This window comes from Prionailurus viverrinus, chromosome B3, assembly GCF_022837055.1.
Source record: "Prionailurus viverrinus isolate Anna chromosome B3, UM_Priviv_1.0, whole genome shotgun sequence".
Taxonomy (NCBI): domain Eukaryota; kingdom Metazoa; phylum Chordata; class Mammalia; order Carnivora; family Felidae; genus Prionailurus; species Prionailurus viverrinus.
The window spans coordinates 111,101,634-111,121,067 of NC_062566.1; the positions used below are offsets into that span (position 1 = coordinate 111,101,634).

At 49.3% G+C, this 19,434-nt stretch overlaps 1 protein-coding gene and 1 long non-coding RNA gene across 3 annotated transcripts in view; one reads left to right on the top strand and one right to left on the bottom strand.

Moving 5' to 3' along the window:
- Nucleotides 1-11,334, top strand: part of SUSD6 (sushi domain containing 6) — a 98,017-nt gene extending 86,683 nt beyond the window's left edge. For both annotated transcript variants that reach the window (XM_047864536.1, XM_047864537.1), the window contains exons 4-6: nt 147-285; nt 4,541-4,968; nt 7,108-11,334. In XM_047864536.1, the coding sequence (XP_047720492.1) occupies nt 147-285; nt 4,541-4,968; nt 7,108-7,133 (593 nt within the window). In that variant the 3' untranslated portion in view covers nt 7,134-11,334. The remainder of the gene's footprint in view (nt 1-146; nt 286-4,540; nt 4,969-7,107) is intronic.
- LOC125168975 (uncharacterized) overlaps nt 1-19,434 on the bottom strand; it is a 24,848-nt gene continuing 5,414 nt past the window's right edge. Inside the window, exons 2-3 of the long non-coding RNA XR_007153359.1 lie at nt 15,351-15,356; nt 1-11 (exon numbers count right to left, since the gene is read on the bottom strand). This is a non-coding gene — a long non-coding RNA (uncharacterized LOC125168975). The remainder of the gene's footprint in view (nt 12-15,350; nt 15,357-19,434) is intronic.

The window sequence follows — 19,434 nt, forward strand, 5'->3', positions numbered from 1 at the left end:
ATGTGTAAAAGCTGCTCCACACTTAGACTTCCAAAATGGCCATGGCCATGGCACCGTGCAAGGGACCTTTGACGAGATCAGCTATGGGGCTCACATGTTATGGGTCTGGGCACAGCACCCTTCTGATGATGATTTTATTTCTGTAGACAAAGATGCCCACACATCACTTGGGGTCCCCACGCTGTCCATAGTTGCTTCCACTGCCAGCTCCGTGGCACTCATTCTCCTCCTCGTGGTGCTGTTTGTGCTGCTGCAGCCGAAGCTGAAGTCGTTCCATCACAGCAGGTGAGGCCCGTGGTCGGGGGCAGCGGGCATCGCCATGAGGCCTGGCCTTTGACTGCAGAGGGGTGCTTGTGGGCCTGGCAGCCTCTTCTGATGTGTGTGCCCAGGGGAAGGGGAGGGCCCTGCCATGTGTTCAACTCCTGGATATGCCTGGCACTGTGCTTATCATTTTGCTTATCACTAGCTTAATCCTCATTGGATCACTGCAGATAAGGAAGCTGAGGCTCAGAGAGATTAAGTCAAGGTCGTGACTCCTCTAGATGATGACCACCGTGGAGATTTGGACCCAGACTTGTCCAACCCCCAAGCCTTGTCATTTGCCCTATACCAGTGGCTCTCAAAGTGTGGTTCCAGCAGCATCAGCATCACCTGGGGACTTGCTAGGAATGAGAATTTTCAGGCCCCACCCCAGACCAACTGAATGAGAAACTCTAGGGCCGAGACCCATCCATGTAGTTTCATAAGCCCTCCAGGTGATTCTGAGGCAGGCTCTGTTTGCGAGCCACTGCCCTGGCCCCCTAGTTCCCAATCCTGACTGCACATACAGGCATCTGTAGGGAATTAAACACAAATACCAACACCTAAGCCTCTATCCCCAGGCATTCTGATTAATTTGGTTTGGAGTGGGAGCCTAGCATTAGTGTTTTTTGTTTTGTTTTTTATTTTATTTTTTTTAATTTTTTTTTTTTAATGTTCATTTATTTTTGAGGGAGACAGAGCGTGAGCAGGGGAGGGGCAGAGAGAGAGGGAGACACAGAATCCAAAGCAGGCTCCAGGCTCCGAGCTGTCAGCACAGAGCCTGACACGGGGCTCAAACTTACAGACCGTGAGATCATGACCCGAGTCGAAGTCGGACGCCCACCCAGGCACCCCTGTTTTGTTTTTGTTTATTTTTGAGAGAGAGAGAGGGAGAGAACGAGTGGGGGAGGGGCAGAGAGAGGGGGAGACAGAGGCTCCAAAGTGGGCTCTCTGCTGTCAGCATAGATATGGGGCTTGAACCCATGAAACGTGAGATCACGACCTGAGCCAAAGTTGGACGTTTAACCGACTGAACCATCCAGGCACCTTGTGGCATTAGTGTTTTTTAAAAAGCTCCCAGTGGTTTTAATGCGCGGCCAGGATGGCAACCACTGTGCCATACTGTGCTAGAAACAGAGGAAGTGGGGGTTTTTGCCCACCTTTGTCACTTTCCTTTTTCCAGTTGAGTGCGCTGCCCACAAGTCATCCCAGACTGGGTAGATGGGGGAGGGGGTGGCAGTGGTGGGGGACTGGCCCTGAGGGTATCCCTTAGGGGAAACTCTGCCCCGGGGCTGTCACGGCCCCCTGCAGTTTTTTGGGCTGCCCCGGCAGCTCCTCATTCCCCTGAGAATAGTTGATGTGCACTCACAGCCCTTTATCAGTCACTGTCGTCATCCACAGGCACAGAGGAACAAGCTAAGTTGTGTTAAATCAAACGCTTCCTGGTCTGGAATTTACAGACCAGGCTCAGGCTAAGTTTCATCTTTGTGTACTTGTGTGATTTTTCTTTCTTCTTTCTATTTTGTTTTTTTCAGGGGCCGGTGGGGGGGGGGGGCAGGTAGTAGCTATTTGTTTTTTCAAGGTTGTTACACAGTTCGTAGAATGAAGAGGAACTACTTGAAAGAATTGGCTATTTCCATGTAAAGTCAAGCTGATCTGTTTGTTGCTTCATCCAAATTAGGGAGTATTTTCCCTTTGTAGTTACCTGGTAAGTGTGTTAAAAGTAATTGGCTGATTTTGCCTGACTTGAGTGGAAGAAAGATTTATTTGTTTGTTTGTTTTTTTATGGGCCCTGTTCAAATTTTGTACTGTGTTACACATATTACTTTTTTTAAATTAAAGGTTTTTTTTTTAATGTTTATTTACTTGAGAGAGAGACAGAGAGAGAGAGTGAGCAGGGGAGGGGCAGAGAGAGAGAGAGAGAGAGACAGAATCTGAAGCAGGCTCCAGACTCCAAGCTGTTAGTTGGAACTCACAAACCATGAGATCATGACCAGAGCCAAAGTCAGATGCTTACCCAACTGAGCCACCAAATTAAGGCACCCCTTAATTTTTTTTTAATGTTTATTTATTTTTGAGAGAAAGAGAGACAGAGCATGAGCAGGGAGGGGGAGAGAGAGAGGGAGACACAGAATCTGAAGCAGGCTCCAGGCTTTGAGCTGTCAGCACAGAGCCCGACATGGGGCTCGAGCTCACAAACTGTGAGATCATGACCTGAGCCAGAGTCGGATACTTAATCGACTGAGCCACCCAGGCGCCCCCACGTATTATATTACTTTTTAAACAACAACAACAAAACGCATTTTGAATAACAGAAGCTAAGCACGTACCAGAATGCACAGTGCTTTCTATGTCACCTTGCCATCAGTTTCCCTTCCTTCCAGAAACCTCCAGGCACTTCTGAGTACCACTTCTGTCATCCTCACAGTGTCTATGCCATTTGAATTGGTAGCACAGATTTTATCTGCAAGTACAGATGAGGAAATTAAGAGCTAATAACAGTCTAGCAATAGTAATGTGGTCCAGTCATGGAGCTTCTGTGTGTTCTGGTGTAATACCCTGAGGAGAACACAGCATCACAAATGATACAGTGTTCCAGGCAAAAATTGACTGGAATCTTAATCCCAAGGAAACAATTAAGTCCGGACTGTGGACTGTGGGACATCATAGGAGACAACTGGCCTGGATTCTAACAAAAAGTATCCTTGTCATGAAGGAGAAGCTATCGTGGACTGTTCTAGAGGAAAGGAGGTAGAATAGGACTAACCGCAATGCATGAGCCCTAATTGGGTCCTCGAAAACAAACGAGACTGCAGCCAAAACATATATTTTGGGGTATTTAGGAAAATTTGAATGACAGTATTATACCATTGTTAAATTTCAAGGAGGTAATAATGTTGCAGGTATGCAGAAGAGGTTCTTCGGAGGGGTGTGCTGCTGAATAATGTTCTATTTAGCCATAAATAACTTACTTTCAGAATGGTTCAGGAAAAAAGTGTGTTTATATCAAAAAGTGATTAAAAAAAAAGGTGTTTGCATAAATATATCTCACACAAAGTTCAGTAAAAGAAGCCAGATACACATACACATATGTACACACACATTCATTGTATATCCCATTTATATAAAGATCAAAAATACGCAAAACTCAACTGTGGTGTTGAGGGGTTCATTTTAGGCAGTAAAACTATTGAAATAGAAAGCAAAAGCCTGATTGTCATGTAAGTTAGGATAGTGGTTACTTCCGGTGTGAGGAAGTAGGGAGTCATCGGGACAGGAAGCAAGGGTGTGTGGGTGCTGGCAGCATGCTCTTTCTTGACCTCGGTAGGGGCAGTACCTTTGGGATAAAACAGTAAGCTGTATATTTTTCTATTTTGTGTGTGTGTGTGTGTATGTTGTAATTCACATATAATTTTTTTAAGTTAAAGGTAAAAAGGCAAGCGGGGCACCTGGGTGGCTCAGTCGGTTAAGCGTCCAGCACTTGGTTTCAGCTCAGGTCATAATCTCACGGTTCGTGGGTTCGAGCCCCACATCGGGCTCCACTCTGGTGGTGTGGAGCCGGCTTGAGATTCTCTCTCTCCCTCTCTCTGCCCCCCCCCCCCCGCCCCCACATGTTGTCTCTGTCTCTCTCAAAATAAATACACTTTTAAAAAATTGAATAAAATAAAGGGCAAGTACAGTAGCTGAGTCACAGGAATAGAATTCTTCACATTTTGACTCCGGCGTCCCAAGACCACAATGCTTCTTTTCCCTCTCCTTTTTTTAACCACTGCTGCATGGAAATTTAATTCACACACCACACAGTGTGCCCACTTAAAGCGTTCAGACACTATACTCACAGATATGTGCAAGCATTACTCTCTTACTTTCCTGTCCTCCCTGTGCTGCATACTGGCTTTATTTCTACGTCTCTAGGTTCCTACTTTTTACACCATATGGGAGGGCTGGGTGCCTGGGTACCCAGAGGGTAAGAGCCCAGGAACTGGATTCACATCCCAGCTTCTTCCCGCACCAGCTGTGTGACTGGGCAGGGTACTTGACTTCTCTAAGCCTCATCTGCATTCTTGGTGAATCTGTACCTGAAAGGGCTCACCTGCGGGTTCAGTGGGATAAAGCGCTTAGTGCTGTGCCTGGCACGTTGTAAGTGCTCAAAACTGGTTGGCATTGTTGGTGTCGTTGTTGGTATCTATTTCTTTGTGTATTTTCATTCTTCCTTTGTCTTTTTCTCTTCTGGATGCAGGCGCGACCAGGGGGTATCTGGCGACCAGGTTTCCATCATGGTGGATGGAGTCCAGGTTGCGCTCCCGTCCTACGAGGAAGCTGTATACGGCAGTTCCGGTCACTGTGTGCCTCCTGCTGACCCCAGAGTGCAGATCGTGCTGTCAGAAGGGTCTGGGCCCGGTGGGAGGAACGGACCAAGGGAGCAGCAGTTGCAGGACCAGGGGGCCTGTTCCTCTGCAGGCGGAGAGGAGGAGGCCCCGGGCCAGTCTGGACTATGTGAAGCCTGGGGCTCTCAGGGCTCAGAGACTGTGATGGTGCATCAGGCAACCACCTCTTCCTGGGTGGCCGGCTCAGGGAACAGCCGAGTGGCATACAAAGAAGCCCCAGATTCAGAGAACAGTGACATACAAAGCCTTTTATCCCTCACATCGGAGGACTACACAGATGGTAGGTGGTCTGTACTGATTGTGAATTATGAGCTGCTCGGGGGCCTTGCTGGGAGTGAGGAGGGACCGTGAGCCTCTCTCATAATTGGGTATTTGGAGGCAAAGGAAGATAATACCTGGGGGATTAGCCTGCAGAATAAGGCCTCACCCTCAGTTCCCGGCAGGGCTTTGGGCTCTGTGTAGGAGACTTTTGACTGTTGTCTGTGAATCTTCGTAGTTTAGAGTTTCCAAAACTATTTGTGGTCACAGGCCTGTGCTAAATCAAAGAGAGGACAGCTGGCTGGAGGCGGGAGTAGGGTCTGTTCTCTTGTGATAATTTTTATGTTCCTGAAAGGACAGGAGTGACAAAGAGGTATGGGGTCATGTTACAGAGAAAACTGGAGCCAGTCTTTCTTGCCTGGGATTCAGCAGTTTCATTTTCAACAGGACTATGCAAGTCCTGTGCTAGTTGGTTTTCTTGCACTGTGTCAGTTAAACCTCACAGCGATCCTGAGAAGTAGATACTATTACCATCCCTATTTTACGGATCAGGATACTAAGGCCGGAGAAGGTGTCACTTGCCCATTGGTAGTAGCTGAGCTGGGATTAGAGCCCGTGTTTATAACCCCACAGTGCCATGCTACCTCTCAGGTGACTCTGGGTTCTTGGTGGCAAGCCAGCCATAGAAGGAAATTGCCAACTCCTGACCTACCTGCCTCTTCTGGGGCCTGGAGAATTGAATATCGGGATTGACTCTGTCACTTTAAAAAATATCTTTGTATGAAACCCCAGTGCTTTTCAGGATGCAGGCTAAACCTAGAGGTTTCCCTTTTGACAGTAGGTTTCTGCACTTACCAAGCCCCTCCGAAAACCAGTGAGGAAGACGTATGTGCCCTGGAGGTCCTGGGTGCCATTAATGTCTGAGTTTGAGAGTATCTGAAAGCAGAGAAGTTGGAAATTCTTGAATGCAGATCATATTTAGGAGTTTCCTGAATCAACAGCATGCCTTCTTTCCTCTTGGTGGGATATAGAGCTGGGAAGGGGCCATTGCCTAATTGACCTGCGTTTAAAGGTGGAAGCCAGTGACCCAATGGACAGCCAGCTATGCATGTTATGTGTCTGTACATTTTTTAAAAAAGTTTTTTTTAATGTTTATTTTTGAGATAGAGACAGAGCGTGAGCAGGGAAGGGGCAGAGAGAGGGGGAGACACAGAATCTGAAGCAGGCTCCAGGCTCTGAGCTGTCAACAGATCCCGACTTGGGACTTGAACCAATGAACCACAAGATCGTGACCTGAGCTGAAGTCGGACGCTTAACCGACTGAGCCACCCAGGTGCCCCTGTGTGTCTGTATGTATTGACACAGGTCCCAAGTGTACTTCTCAGCCCTTATCTTTGCTAAGGAGCCCTGATGGTGCTTGCTCCTCTCCCTTCTTCTCCTCAGTACCTTGCTTTGTTCCATTTATTGAACAAACATTTTTGAGAACCTATCTTGTGTCTGGTGCCAGTTAGATTTCTGAGGTGATAGAAAGTAATTTGAAACATGCTGTCTGCCTGCATGGACTGTCTTGGGAAGATCGGGCCTGTATTCAAGAAATATGGAAACAGGAGTTGTAGGGTCTGTGTCAGTGTGAGGGGCACAGAAAACAAGATACATCGGTCATTGCAGACTGCCTGTGCTGTCTGAGGCTGACAGCACCGTAGGAAATCAGGACCATGAGGCATCCATGTAACCCGATGGACATAAAAGGAGACCCGAGACCCAGGGAAGGAAGTGAGTTATTCGGTATCACACAGCTGGTGATTGGCTCTAAGGAGGAGGTAGGACCTAAGCAGGGCTCAGCAGCCTCATAGGGTGAGATTAAGGGTAGAAAGAGAAGCAACTAGACCAGCAGAGTCAAGGCAGACAGGAGATTCAAGGTGGTGGGACCAGAGGGGGTTTGAATACTAAACATTCAGAGCTCATCACACAGGTAGGGGGAGAGATGAGCAAGGAAGGCCTAAAGAAGGGGCGAAGGGTGTAGACTCCTCTAGAAGGTATGAGTGAAGCATTTTGTTTCTTCAGACCAGGGCCTGCATGGGAAGCATGCAGTGGGATCAGACGTGCTGCAGAGAGACCCAGCAGGGTAACCACTGTGCTTTCCTTCCTTCTCTTCCTGCAGATATCCCGCTGTTGAAAGAAGCATGAGTGCTGCCACGGGCCTCTCCTCTCTGCAACGGTCCTCTCTGCCCCTCTTCCCTCTCCCTGTGGGTTTGAGTACGCCATACTCCAGCCACCCTACCCGGATACCTGAGCTGCCACCTGTGTATCTGTGTATCTCTGTATCTCTGAGGGCCTCCAGGCCCACCTTGCTGGAAACTCAAGATGATTCTCGCCATCTGCCCGCTGGACAGCTGGAGGAGCTGGCATTTTGCCTACTCCAGCCTTCCCATCTGTGTCGGAGACATTTGAATGTGCTGGACTGAACTCTTCCTTTCCCTGAGCCCTCCGGGTCCCCTCCAGCCAGCTCTTTGGCGGCAGACCCCACCAGCCTGCGTGGGCCTGAGAGCCGCTGTGTTTACTCGTGCCTTCCCCCACCCAGCCCATTCGGTTTCCCTGTCATGCAGGCTTGTTGCTGTCCTACAAGCCTTGGTGGCTGCACTGCTGCCCTCCGGCACACAGAGGGCCAGGCCTGGGTCTGGGTCTGGCCTGTCACCTTTAAGGGCTGGCACCACTGCCCTTAGCAGGAGCAGATCCAAAAGTGGCTCTAATTAGGGCAAGGATGTGGGTGCCCGGGCCTGCCCTGGGTTGACACCCGTGGCACATTTCTTTGGCTGAGGTTGGAGGATGTGGAAAATCACGCCAAAGCTATCCCAGCACTCAGGTGTCCAGCTCAGAGGTTCTGGCCCCTGGCCCTGTTGAGTTTCTGAGAAGCGTTGAGAAGATCCTGAGGGAGGGAAGGAAGGAAGGTGGCTGATGGGTGATTGTCTTCCTAATATGCAAATTCTCACTTCCTACTTCTAGCACCGGCCTTCCTGGCCTTGGTCTTTTCTGTTTCACTGGAGTGTGAGGGGAAGTGGCCTGCTGCCTCCTGGGTTTGGTCCTTGGCAGCCCCAGCTTCCTTGCTGCCCACAGGGGCCCGAGGTGAATCATCGCTGGGATGGGAGAGTTGCTGAGGTGCCACGGAAGGTCTGTGTGGCCAGTGGCATTTGGGGCACGTTGCCCCGTTCTGGGTTCGTGGTGACGGAAGGGAGCCTGAGAGGCACAGACCGAGTCCCCAGGCAGCTGCAGGCAGCTCCAGCCCCGGTCCTGAGGGTCCTCGTCACCACAGTCACGTGCCTTAGTAACTGTGCCCAGGAAGCGTGCTGCTGCTTGCTGCACTGCTGCTTTCCCTGCTTGTGTTTCCCCTGCCACCCTTCCACACGCCAGCCCACCAGCGAGTCCCTGCTCTCTCCCTTGGCCCCCCTGCCACCCTTCCACACGCCAGCCCACCAGCGAGTCCCTGGCACCTGGGGGAGGGGCCGACACTCCTGTACATCCCCCTTGCTGGTCTGCAGCGGGTGAATGCTTGCGAAGCAGCCTGGCTCCGGGTCCTGGAGTCGGAGCGGGTGGGCCTGGTGCTCCCAGATGCTCCTGCTGGGGGCTCTCGCTCTGCCACGTGTGAATGCTGACCAGGGCTGGGGTGGCAGAGCTCAGCCAGGCTACTGTCATCCTCAAAAGACGTGGCATTAAAGAATGCTTGTTTCTGTTTTGTTTTTGAAGCGCTGGGGCTGGGAGACTTGTAGCTGAGCCCACCTGTACCTCTGCTGCTCCCCAGCCGCTCTGTTTGGGATGGTGAAAACAGTAAAGAACCCAGTCTATTTTCAGTACCTGACCTAACAGGGTAGCTCCAGGCGTGGTTGGCCGCAAAGATTAAGAGGAATGGCCTCCTCTCAGCCTCCCGCGCCACTCTCAACACGCACTTTACCACCTGCCCGCTCCTGGCCTCCTGGCGCCACTGTAGTCTTCCTTCGCTCAGGGTAAGGGCAGTGCCTTCTGGGCCTGCGGGCAACCCCACACCTCCCCCCTTCCCCACCCAGGAGCCCTCACGTGCTGTGCGCAGAGCCCTGGCTGGCGTGTTTCCATACAGAGCAGGTTGGTGAAGGTGCTGGAACACAGAAGCCTCTGAGGGACATGCTGCAGACCAGGGGGCCTGCCCTTGCCTCCAAAGAGGCCATTTTCGGAGATGTGCCTGTCAGCGGTTGCTGGCACGGGGCCCATCTGGAGGGTAGGGTCCCTACAGACCCTAGTTGCCTCCTTTACCCACAGGGGTGCCCTGTCTTCCTCCAGAAAAGACAGCAGGGACAAATCGCGGTGGGGGGCGGGGGTTGGGGGCGGAATCCAAAGTCTCACTGTTGAGCCTGCAGCCTGAATTCTAGTCTAGAATATTTTTAAAAATGGAAGATCTTACCCTTTTTTATATCATTGCTCTGGATCTTTCCCTCCCTAAGAGATTATGCTATTTGAGGTTTATTCAGCCGAGTAGGTGACGAACTTAGCCCTTGGGGGAAAAAATGAAAAGCCTTTCTTCTGAAGCCTTCTTCCACCTTGCTCACCATTAACACTGTCCTGCGGATCACAAGCCCAGACTTGACTACCTGGTAGGAAAGAAAGTCTGGATAAATGGGAACCTAGCATACACACACCTTTGCCACCTCTCTCCCGTCCCCTCTGTCCCTGGCTTTGCTGAGGCCCAGCTCCCACCTCCCACCTCCCGCCTCCCACCTCCTACCTCCCACCTCCCACCTCCCGGGGCCTGTCGGGGGAGGATCCAGGCCTCCCATTGCAGCTGACATCCTTGCTGGCGGCTTCTCTTGCAGTTCTCTTCTCTGAAGCAGTTTCTTAGCCATCAGCCAGGTGCTGCTGTTTCTAGAGCTTCTGGGGTTTGTCCCTTTCAAGGGATTAGGGACTCCACAGCTGCCTTGAAGTGGGGCCTGGCTGAGAGACCAGGGCAGTGGCAGGTGGCAGGCTGTTGGGCAGGAGGCTGCCAAAGGATCCCAGAGCAGGTGGGAAGACCACGGCCCTGGCTTTCCCGGGCTCACCTCTAGGGGAGTCCAGCAGAGGGCTTGTCCAGGAGGGTAGCCAGCACCAAAGGACTAAAAGTGTCTTTTTGCACACATGAGCTGACTCAGTGGTTTTCTATCCTGCTGACTTGCCAACGACTTTCAAGGGCCAGTATGTGGTGAAAATCACTTAAGGTTTCCGTCCCTTTCAATGCCTTAGTTTAGCGGATAGGCTCTCTCTTTTGCCATTTCTGAATGTTGTGTGCCGTGTTCTCATCTCACTGGTGTGAACTGTGAAATGGACTGAGTCCCAGCCACTTTGTGAGTTCTTTTGGCTTTATAAGGCACTTCAGTGTGCATTCTACTAACACTCCATTTGCAAACAGAACTTAAGCTAATGTCTTCTCCATTCATCCTCCCCCTCCTCTCCCTTCTCCCCCCTCCCCCCCCCCCCCCCCCCCCCCCCGCCAGCTTTAAAGTTCTGTGGAGAAGCCTGATGGCAAGACAGACAAAGGTAGACTTTTCCTGCTTCTTTAGTGCTGGCACAGGGATCCACAGGCATTCGGCCTTTCCCCTCCCTCCCAGTTCTGGCCACATGGCAGTGTCTCCTCCGTTCACAGGGATATCCTCACATAGAGAATGGGATATGCTGCAAACACTTCTACATCCTTGCCTTTCTTTCCTCCTGAAAGAGAATAAAGGGCCCGGAAGAGAAGTGCTACACAGGCTTAAGTCCCCGTGTGCTTGTGAGGACAGTGAGGCCGAGGGCTTCTGGGACTCCCGGCTCTCAACGTAGGGCCAGTCTTTGCTGGGGTCCGGGGAGGGGCTGAACTAGACTTTGCTTGGCCGAAGCACAGACTGAGTGGTAGAGTAGCTGATTCCCTGAACAGGGAACGGCAACAGGCTCAGCTTTGCTGGGAAGCTGCCGCTCTTAATTTCCAGTTGAAAACCTAGAAGAATCTTGAATGGAAACCCCGAGGTTGAGCCCTCTGTCTGGCAGCAGAGCTGGCTGGAGGGAACGGAGGGGCACAGCACTCAGATTGCCAGGCCGGAGGAGAGATGGACGCGGGTTGCATGGCGGCCTACCACACCCCGCCCTGGCTTCTTTTCACACCACTGTGGAATCCTTTGTAGAATGGTACTCCTAGATGATGGTTTCAAATGACACATGCATCATTGACTCTGTGCAGGATGTCCCTCAATCAGTTTGGGTTTGCTTTATTTTATTTTATATATTTTTTGGTATCCTGTACATTGCGGTGGGTGTGAAGATAGTATTTTAATATTTGTACAAAGTTTAATTTAATTTTAATTGTTCTATGTATATAACTGCATTTCTAAATAATAATTAAAAAGGTTCTTACGAAGGCAGTTGTGAGCGATGTGATCCTTCCAGGAAGTTTTCATAGAAACCCTCGAGCAGGAAAAGCCTAGGTGGCAGGAGTTCCTGAAGTGGTGAAGCACCAGCTCTGGGGAGGGGCTGCCTAGCAAGAGGAGACAGGACAGGGAGAGGCGGACGGTATTGGGGAGAGGCCCCAAACCGGAGTGGAAACACACTACTGGTCTTAGGCGTTCTCAGTGTGCCAGTCCCTGTGCTGCACTGGGACTCGGCAGCGAGCAGGCCCCTGCGTTTGGGACCCGGGCACAATTACTGCCCTGGGAGGGCGGGCCGTCCCCACAGCGTGCAGTGCTGATCAGGGAAGCCACGCTGGGTGGGGCACAGGAAGCATCTTTTGGATGGAAGGGCAAAGAAGCTGTGATGGGAAGGGCCGTACCGCCAGGCTAAAGGGCGGGACACCACGCATGCGTGGACGCCAAGGCAGCAGAAGGCACATTCAGTGGAGGAAGGAAAAAAAGGGGGCGCAGGGCTGGGGGGACAGTGGCTCAGCACAGGGCAGGAGAGGGCAGCGGGGGCTGGGTCCTGGAGGCCCTCCAAGCAAGGAGTGGAGAAGTTTGACTTCATCTTCAGGGTAGCCGGAAGCACTTGGACAGTGTTAAGTAACAGAATGATGTAGTAAGCTCCACTTTTCTGGGAGGACGCTCTCCCCCTCGCTTAAGACTGTTCAGGGGGATAAAATGTACTTTACCTGGAGACCACTTAAGAAGTCGGTCTTGGGAGGAAGGCACCTTGAGCAGCTAGCCATCCCCTTCCCTGAGGTGGAGAAGCAGAAGACACGGTCTGGGGCGGGGAATGATGGAGATCTCAAGACCAGAGGGCAGAGCACACAGAGGTGGAGACGTCATTGCCTGGTAGGAGAGGCCAACAGTGAACAATCACAAAAGGTGGTAAGGGCGTGAGAAGAGGGAAGAGCAGGGCACTGTGGGATAGAAAATCAGGCCACTTTTTTTTTTGTTTTTTTAGATCAGGCTGCTCTCAACGTTGTCCTGGGGTAACAGTCAGGATATGTTTCTCTAATACTTAAAAGTGTCGGGAAAACGTTTTAGGAGCATCTGTGCCAAGTCTCCACCCCAGTCCTCAGTAGGGTCCGCACAAACATCACTGCCATTAGTTGTAAGGAGGTGAAGGGAAGAGCGCTTTGCCAGCTTTTGAAAGTAATGGTGGTAACAGCTAATACTTGCTCGCTGCGTACCTGGCAGAGTTCTACGCACTCGGTGTGTGTACCCCCAGGGGCACAGAGCGGCTCTACGAGGCAGGTGCCCTTATTGCTCAGAGCTCCAGGCCACATATAATGAAACCGAGGCATAAAGAGGTGGATTAACTTGCCCAAGGTGGGGTCAGGATTGAGTTCAAACCCAGTTCTGCTGAAGTGTTCCCCTCCCTGTCCCATTGTCCCATTCCCAACCCATCTGACACTGCCTGCCTCCCAAGGCCCTTGCTGCCCTCCTTCTGCCTTTCAGTCTCTGTTCCAACCAGTGAGCTTCAGGCGGAGGAAAAACTAATTTCATGGCATGGCAGGGAAATGGCACACCCTTCAGTAGGATAACAGATGACCTAAGGGTCAAAGAATGGCAGGTGCCCAGCAGTGTAGGGAGAGGGGGCATTTCAGCTCCGCAGACCATGATAAATCCGTTCACAAAGCGGCAGGAATTGTTCCTCCACGAGAAAAAAAAACATATATGAAGAGGAAAGACTGCTTATTTCCTTGATAGATAAGCCTTCTTTGTCACTGGAAAACCGGCAGAAACGTGTCCCATCAGGTAAGGAATGCTGGGGAAGGGAGACTTTCCAACGTGGGGTCAACCTGGAGTTGTTACCTTTCTCTTAAAAGACAGATGAGGGAGGACAAAGGCAAAAAGCCACAAAACCTGCAGAGCCTGGGGGGGGGGGGGGTTGGGGGGGAGGGCTGGCTTTGAAGTGGTTGCCGCAGGTGGGGAAAGGTGGTGGGAGGAGAGAAAAGGAATTTCCTGCCCTGCTGCTGAACCCCCCACCTCCCCGTCTGGAAAGCGGAGAGCCCTGGACAACAACAAAAGTAGTAACCTCTCAGGTAGGTCTTTCTCCGATCGATGGCATAGAAGTATTTTAAAATATGCGAAAGTAACACTCACTTCAGAAAATTGAGAAAACCTACCACCTCCTGGTAATGTGGTTCTTTTTTCTATGCCTAAATATAGTTTCCTCTTTTAAAAAGATCACTTTTATGTTTTAATGTTTATTTATTTTTGAGATCGTGGGGGCAGAGGAGGGGCAGAGAGAGTGGAGGCGGGGACGGACACAGAGGATCCAAAGCAGGCTCTGCGCTGTCAGCACAGAGCCTGACGCGGGGCTCCAACTCACAAACTGCCAGATGGTGACCTGACCCGAAGTTGGACGCTCAACCGACTGAGCCACCCAGGCGCCCCTAAAAAGATCATTAAAAAAATTATTTTTTAAGTTTATTTATCCTTGAGAGACTGAGAGAGCACAATAAGGGGAGGGGCAGAGAGAGAGGGGAAGCAGGCTCCAGGTTCTGTACTGTGAGCGCAGAGCTCAGTGCAGGGTTTGAACCCACGAACCGTGAGATCATGACCTGAGCTGAAGGCAGACACTTAACCGACTGAGCCCCCCAGGCACCCCTAAGAAGATCATTTTTAAATAGTATTTTGATTTCTTAATCTTCACAGTCTACTTTAATCTCATAAAACATCCATCTACATAATTTTTAATGGTTGCAGTTTTCCATCCTATGGGTAATTTAGACATTTGGATTACCAAAACTTTTAAAAAATTCTAGTAACCAAAGGTTTGATAGTATTTTAAATTATTTCCTTGAGATAAACTACTGGAAAATTTGGATTACCAAAACTTTTAAAAAATTCTAGTAACCAAGGGTTTGATAGTATTTTAAATTATTTCCTTGAGATAAACTACTGGAAATGGAATGCTAGGTCAAAAGAAATCAACATTTTAGTGGCTTTTGCTATATCTCAAATTGCCCACCAAGAAAGTTATTCCAAATTATACTCTCATTGGCAGTGTGTGTTTTCCCACAGCCCTGCTAGCATGGGGGATTATCATTTTAAAAAATATGCCAATTGAAAGAAAATGGCATTGTTTTGATTTACACTTGTGTCATTATTCCTGAAGTTAAAGTATGGTTTGCCTACTCTTTATAACAAGACATAGAAGACATTGAAAATTGTGCAGGTTTGGCGTCCAAGATGTCCATGTTTGAGATGAAGTCAAAACTGTGATTTCCCCTCTAAATAATGCATGATAGATAGATGATTGATAGATGATAGATAGACAGACACATAGATGATAGATATACATACATAGGTCACTCCCCTAAGCTCCCTAGTGGTAGAGGAACATGGCAGGGCTTAGGGACCGTCCCATCCCATGCCAAGAGGTGAACAGCTATTTGGCATTTCAGATTTCCCATGATGCCCCAGGGGACCCAGAAAATTTCACAACAAAGGAATGTCCTGTGCAGCCCATGTGGGGCAGCTTTACCTATTCCTGAGCCCGGGGTAGTAGATGATTCTCCATTTGGCAGGGCACTGCAGAGGGCTTGGCAAATATGGACTTCCCTACCCACAGCCTCCCTGGAGGAGCAAGTAACCCGGCCTCCAGCAAAGGCAGCCTGTTCACAGGTTAATCCTGGGGGGCCAGGGCTGAATATCTGGGGGTGATCTGGGGTGTGTGATGGAAGGATTATGGCTCAACACAACTAACTACCAAGCATGAGGGCTGCTGTGGCTTCTGGGGTGGTCCCAAAGCCCTTGAGCATCCGGGTTCCAAACACTTGTAGGGATTTTTGGTGTAACCTGTCTGCGGGATGGAAGACTGTCCTTACTCATGTTCCAATCATTTGTTCATTCGTTTAATAAAATTGGGGGGGGGGGGCGGGTGCCTGGGTGGCTCATTCTGTTGAGCGTCCAACTTTGGCTCAGGTCATGATCTCGCTGCTCATGGGTTCGAGCCCCGCATGGGGCTCTGTACTGACAGCTCAGAGCCTGGAGCCTGCTTGGGATTCTGGGTCTCCCTCGCTCTCTGCCCCTCCCCCGCTCATGCTTTTTCTCTCTCTCTCTCTCTCTCTCAAAATTAAATAAACATTAAAAACAAAATTAAAAAACTTTTTGGTTTTTTTTTAGGATCTACTTAATACAAAGCCTGGTACTAGATTCCAGGGGCACAAAAATGAGCAAGACTCAGCCTTTGTCCTCAAATAGCTTGCAGACTAATAGGGAGAAAGAGACTAAACAGCTACCTAAAACTTCATTTAAAAAGTCTAATGGAGCACCAGCACAGTGCCTGAGTAGTGAGGAGGGAGGAAGACTTCATTTCTCGGGATGAGCGAAGATTCCCAGGGAAGGTGCCATTCACTTTACATCATGAAGGATGGATTATGTTTCGACAACACAGGTAAGGAAGTAAGTGGGAAGGGGACTTGTTAGGCCATAGATCAAAATACCAGCATATAAAATTAGAATCATCCAAAGCTGTTGTTTTTGCAGGTTAATAAAAAAGGTCAGCTATGGGCAATTTCAACCTAATACCAAAGATCTGCCAAAATAAGGGGCGCCTGGGTGGCTCAGTCGATTGAGTGTCTGACTTCAGCTCAGGTCATGATCTCGTGGTTCGTGGGTTCGAGCCCCACGTTCAAGCTGTGCTGACAGCTCAGAGACTGAAGCCTGCTTCAGATTCTGTGTCTCCCTCTCTCTCTCTCTCTGTCCTTCCCCTGCTCATGCTCTGTCTCTCTCTCTCTGTCTCTGTCTCTCTCTCAAAAATAAATAAACGTTAAAAAAAAAAAAAAAAAGATCTACCAAAATAAGAAATGCCTTTCTTCTTTGGATTGACTAAACTTTAATTATTTTAATCACAAGAAAGAAATTTCAGCACACCCAGAGACAAGTATCTTGAGACTGTCTGTCCCAGAGTCTATCCTGAACAAAAACAGAGCATAGCAGATTTTCTGTCACAATCCACCAGCTCCTGGCCCCTGCCAGCAAGGGGAGTCTTCAGAAACGACCAATTCAAGTTTCCAACGCAGGGCCAATTCACTTGCTCTTTGGGATGGCGACAGAAGGGACACCTACTGTTTGCAACCAAGTTTCTGCCAGCAACGACCAGGCATCAATTCCAAAGCCGAGAGGTGTTTTTTGGTTTTTTGGTTTTTTACCCCTTCTATTGTTTTCTTTAGGGCAGAAGTGGAAGGACAGTAGTTATATCCAACTACAACACTCTTGCCAAGTTTCTTGATTTGTCATTAGAAACATTCAAAAGTGGGGACACCTGGGTGGCTCAGAGGGTTAAGCATCTGACTCTTGATTTTGGCTCAGGGCACGATCTCCCGCTTCATGGGATCAAGCCCGGCATCATGCTCTGTACTGACAGCACAGAGCCCGTTTGGGATTCTCTCTCTGCCTCTCTCCTGCCCCTCCCCAACCTCTCAAATAAATTAATTAAAAAAAAAAAGAAACATTCAAAAATGAGCAAGCTATCATATAAAAGTAATACATGTTAAAACATCAGAAATAGTATTTTCCACCTATGATACCGGCAAAAGAAAAAGCTTAAAAATATCTGGTGGGGGTGTAAATGGGTACATTCTTTTTGCAGGGCAATTTGGCAACAACCATCACATTATAATGCAGTTCCTCGTCCCTCCTATTACTGAACAAGTCCTTTCTGAAGCCGGTAAGTGGGAGCAGAGTTACAAAATCAGAAAGGGAAACAAAATAACCAACCCAGCTGTGTCAGATTGGAATTGGAGGTATTGGTGGGGCCCATGATATACCATCTACTCAAATAGATGCAGAAATAAATACACACAGTGCATGTTCACATATACACATACACACAGATATTCCCTAGCTGTCCCCAGAGGGCTTGGGAGCAATGACACCTCGACTACAGAGAGCATACCTAGAGTTCAGATCGTGGCTTTTATTTATTTATTTTTTTAAGTTTATTTATTTTGAGAGTGGGGGAGGGGCAGGGAGAGGGGAGAGAGAATCCTAAGCAGGCTCCACGCTGTCAGCTCACAGCCCAATATGGGGCTCGAACCCACTAACCATGAGACCATGGCCTGAGCCGAAATCAAGAGTCAGATGCTTAACCAACTGAGCCCCTCAGGTTCCCCTAGATCTTGACTTTTAAAATATCGTTTGCCACTAAAAGGAACCAGGAGTCCTTGGAGAAATGGCTGATTCAGAGCTGGGGAGGGAAGATCACAAGATGGGCCTGGAACATTTTGTTGCAGCATACGATACATCCAAATACAAAGTGGATATGGAAAAGCAAATATAATAGTCCTGAACCAATCTTTTTTTTTTTTTTTTTTAAGTTTATGTACTTACTTTTGAGACAGAGAGTGCAAGCAGGGGAGGGGCAGAGAGAGAGGGAGAGAGAGAGAGAATTCCAAGAAGGCTCTGCACTGTCAGCGCAGAGCCCAATGTGGGGCTGCAACCTATGAACCATGAGATTGTGATCTGAGCTGAAACCAAGAGTCAGATGCTTAACTGACTGAGTCACCCAGGTGTCCCAGCTCTGGACCAATCTACAGAATCCACTGTCGTATGGGAAAAGCCAAGTGCAGAACAAGTGCATGAATGCTATCATCTGTGTACAAAAAAGAGATGATGAGAAACGTGTCAATGTGCACGTTTTTCTATGTACAGAGGACCACTCCTGACACAGGAAGCATGAAGTGCCTCTGGGAAAGAAGAGTGACATGGGAGGAAGGATCATCTTTTACCCCTTGTGTGACTCTGGGTTTTGAAGCAAGTGACTATAATACCCGTTCAAAAAATTGTTTCTTAAAAAGCAAAATGTGTATTACCTAGGATCAGAAGGAATATTCACGAGAAGTTTTGCAAATTTATCTGATGTTTTTCTCTTGTTCCAAATTAGTAATCTGCCTTCTGGGAAGGAACACGCAGCTCCCTGCAGTGCCTTGTTTAAGGACAATAAACCATGCTCATTGCCCGTTATTTCCATCTTCTTTCCCTGAGAAAATAATTATTTCCTGGGATCTTTGGTGTTATGAATTGGATTGCCTCCCCGCTAAAATGCATCTGTCGAAATCCTATTTGGAGATCAGGTCTTTAAAGAGATAATTAAGTTAGGGACGCCTGGGAGGGTCAGTCGGTTAAGCGTCCGACTTCGACTCAGGTCATGATCTAGCGGTTTGTGAGTTCGAGCCCCGCGTCGGGCTCTGTGTGACAGCTCAGAGCCTGGAGCCTGCTTCGGATTCTGTGTCTCCCCCTTCTCTCTGCCCCTCCCCTGCTCATGCTCTGTCTCTCTCTGTCTCAAAAATAAATAAAAACATTAAAAAAAAATTTTTTTAAAAGAAGTAATTAAGTTAAAATGAGGTCTTTGGGTGGACCCTAATCCAAACTGACTGGCGTCCTTATAGGAAGAGGGAATTTGGACACAGACCCATTGAGAGGGAAGAGGATGTGAAGACACAGGAAAAAGATGGCCATCCACAAGTGCAGGAGACAGGCCTGGAACACATCCTCCCCTCATGGTCTTCAAATGAAGGGTCCCTGCTGACACGTCGATCTAGGACTTCTGGCCTCCAGAACTATGACAAAATAATCTCTGTTGTTTAAGCCACCTGGTCTGTGGTACTTTGTTACAGCAGCCCTAGCAAACTCCTACATCCAGTCTCACAATAGGGTGTCCGGCCAAGGCTCTCCCCCGACAACACTGACCTATCCAGGAAACGGACAGGAGTCCAGGGTGGAGGGAGCCAGTGAGGGAAGCAGCTCAGGGGGTATGCCCACACCCAGCAGGACTTTGTCACACTAGGGATGCAGACAGGATTCCCCAGGCAAGTGGGAGCTACTGAAGGATTTGAAGACTGAATGATGTGGTCTGAACATAATATGTTAGCAAAGAAGGTGGTGGACAAGGGGTCGGAGTGGAGAGCCAACCAGGAGACCCCTGCAGGCGTCCTGGTGGGAGAGGGGGAAGGGCAGCCCTCTGGGGGATTAGAGCACAGGGGGGCTTGAGCGAGTTGGAAGAGATGAGAGTTTTGCTCAGGTGTTTGGGGAGATCGTTCAGGTCGAGAGAGCTG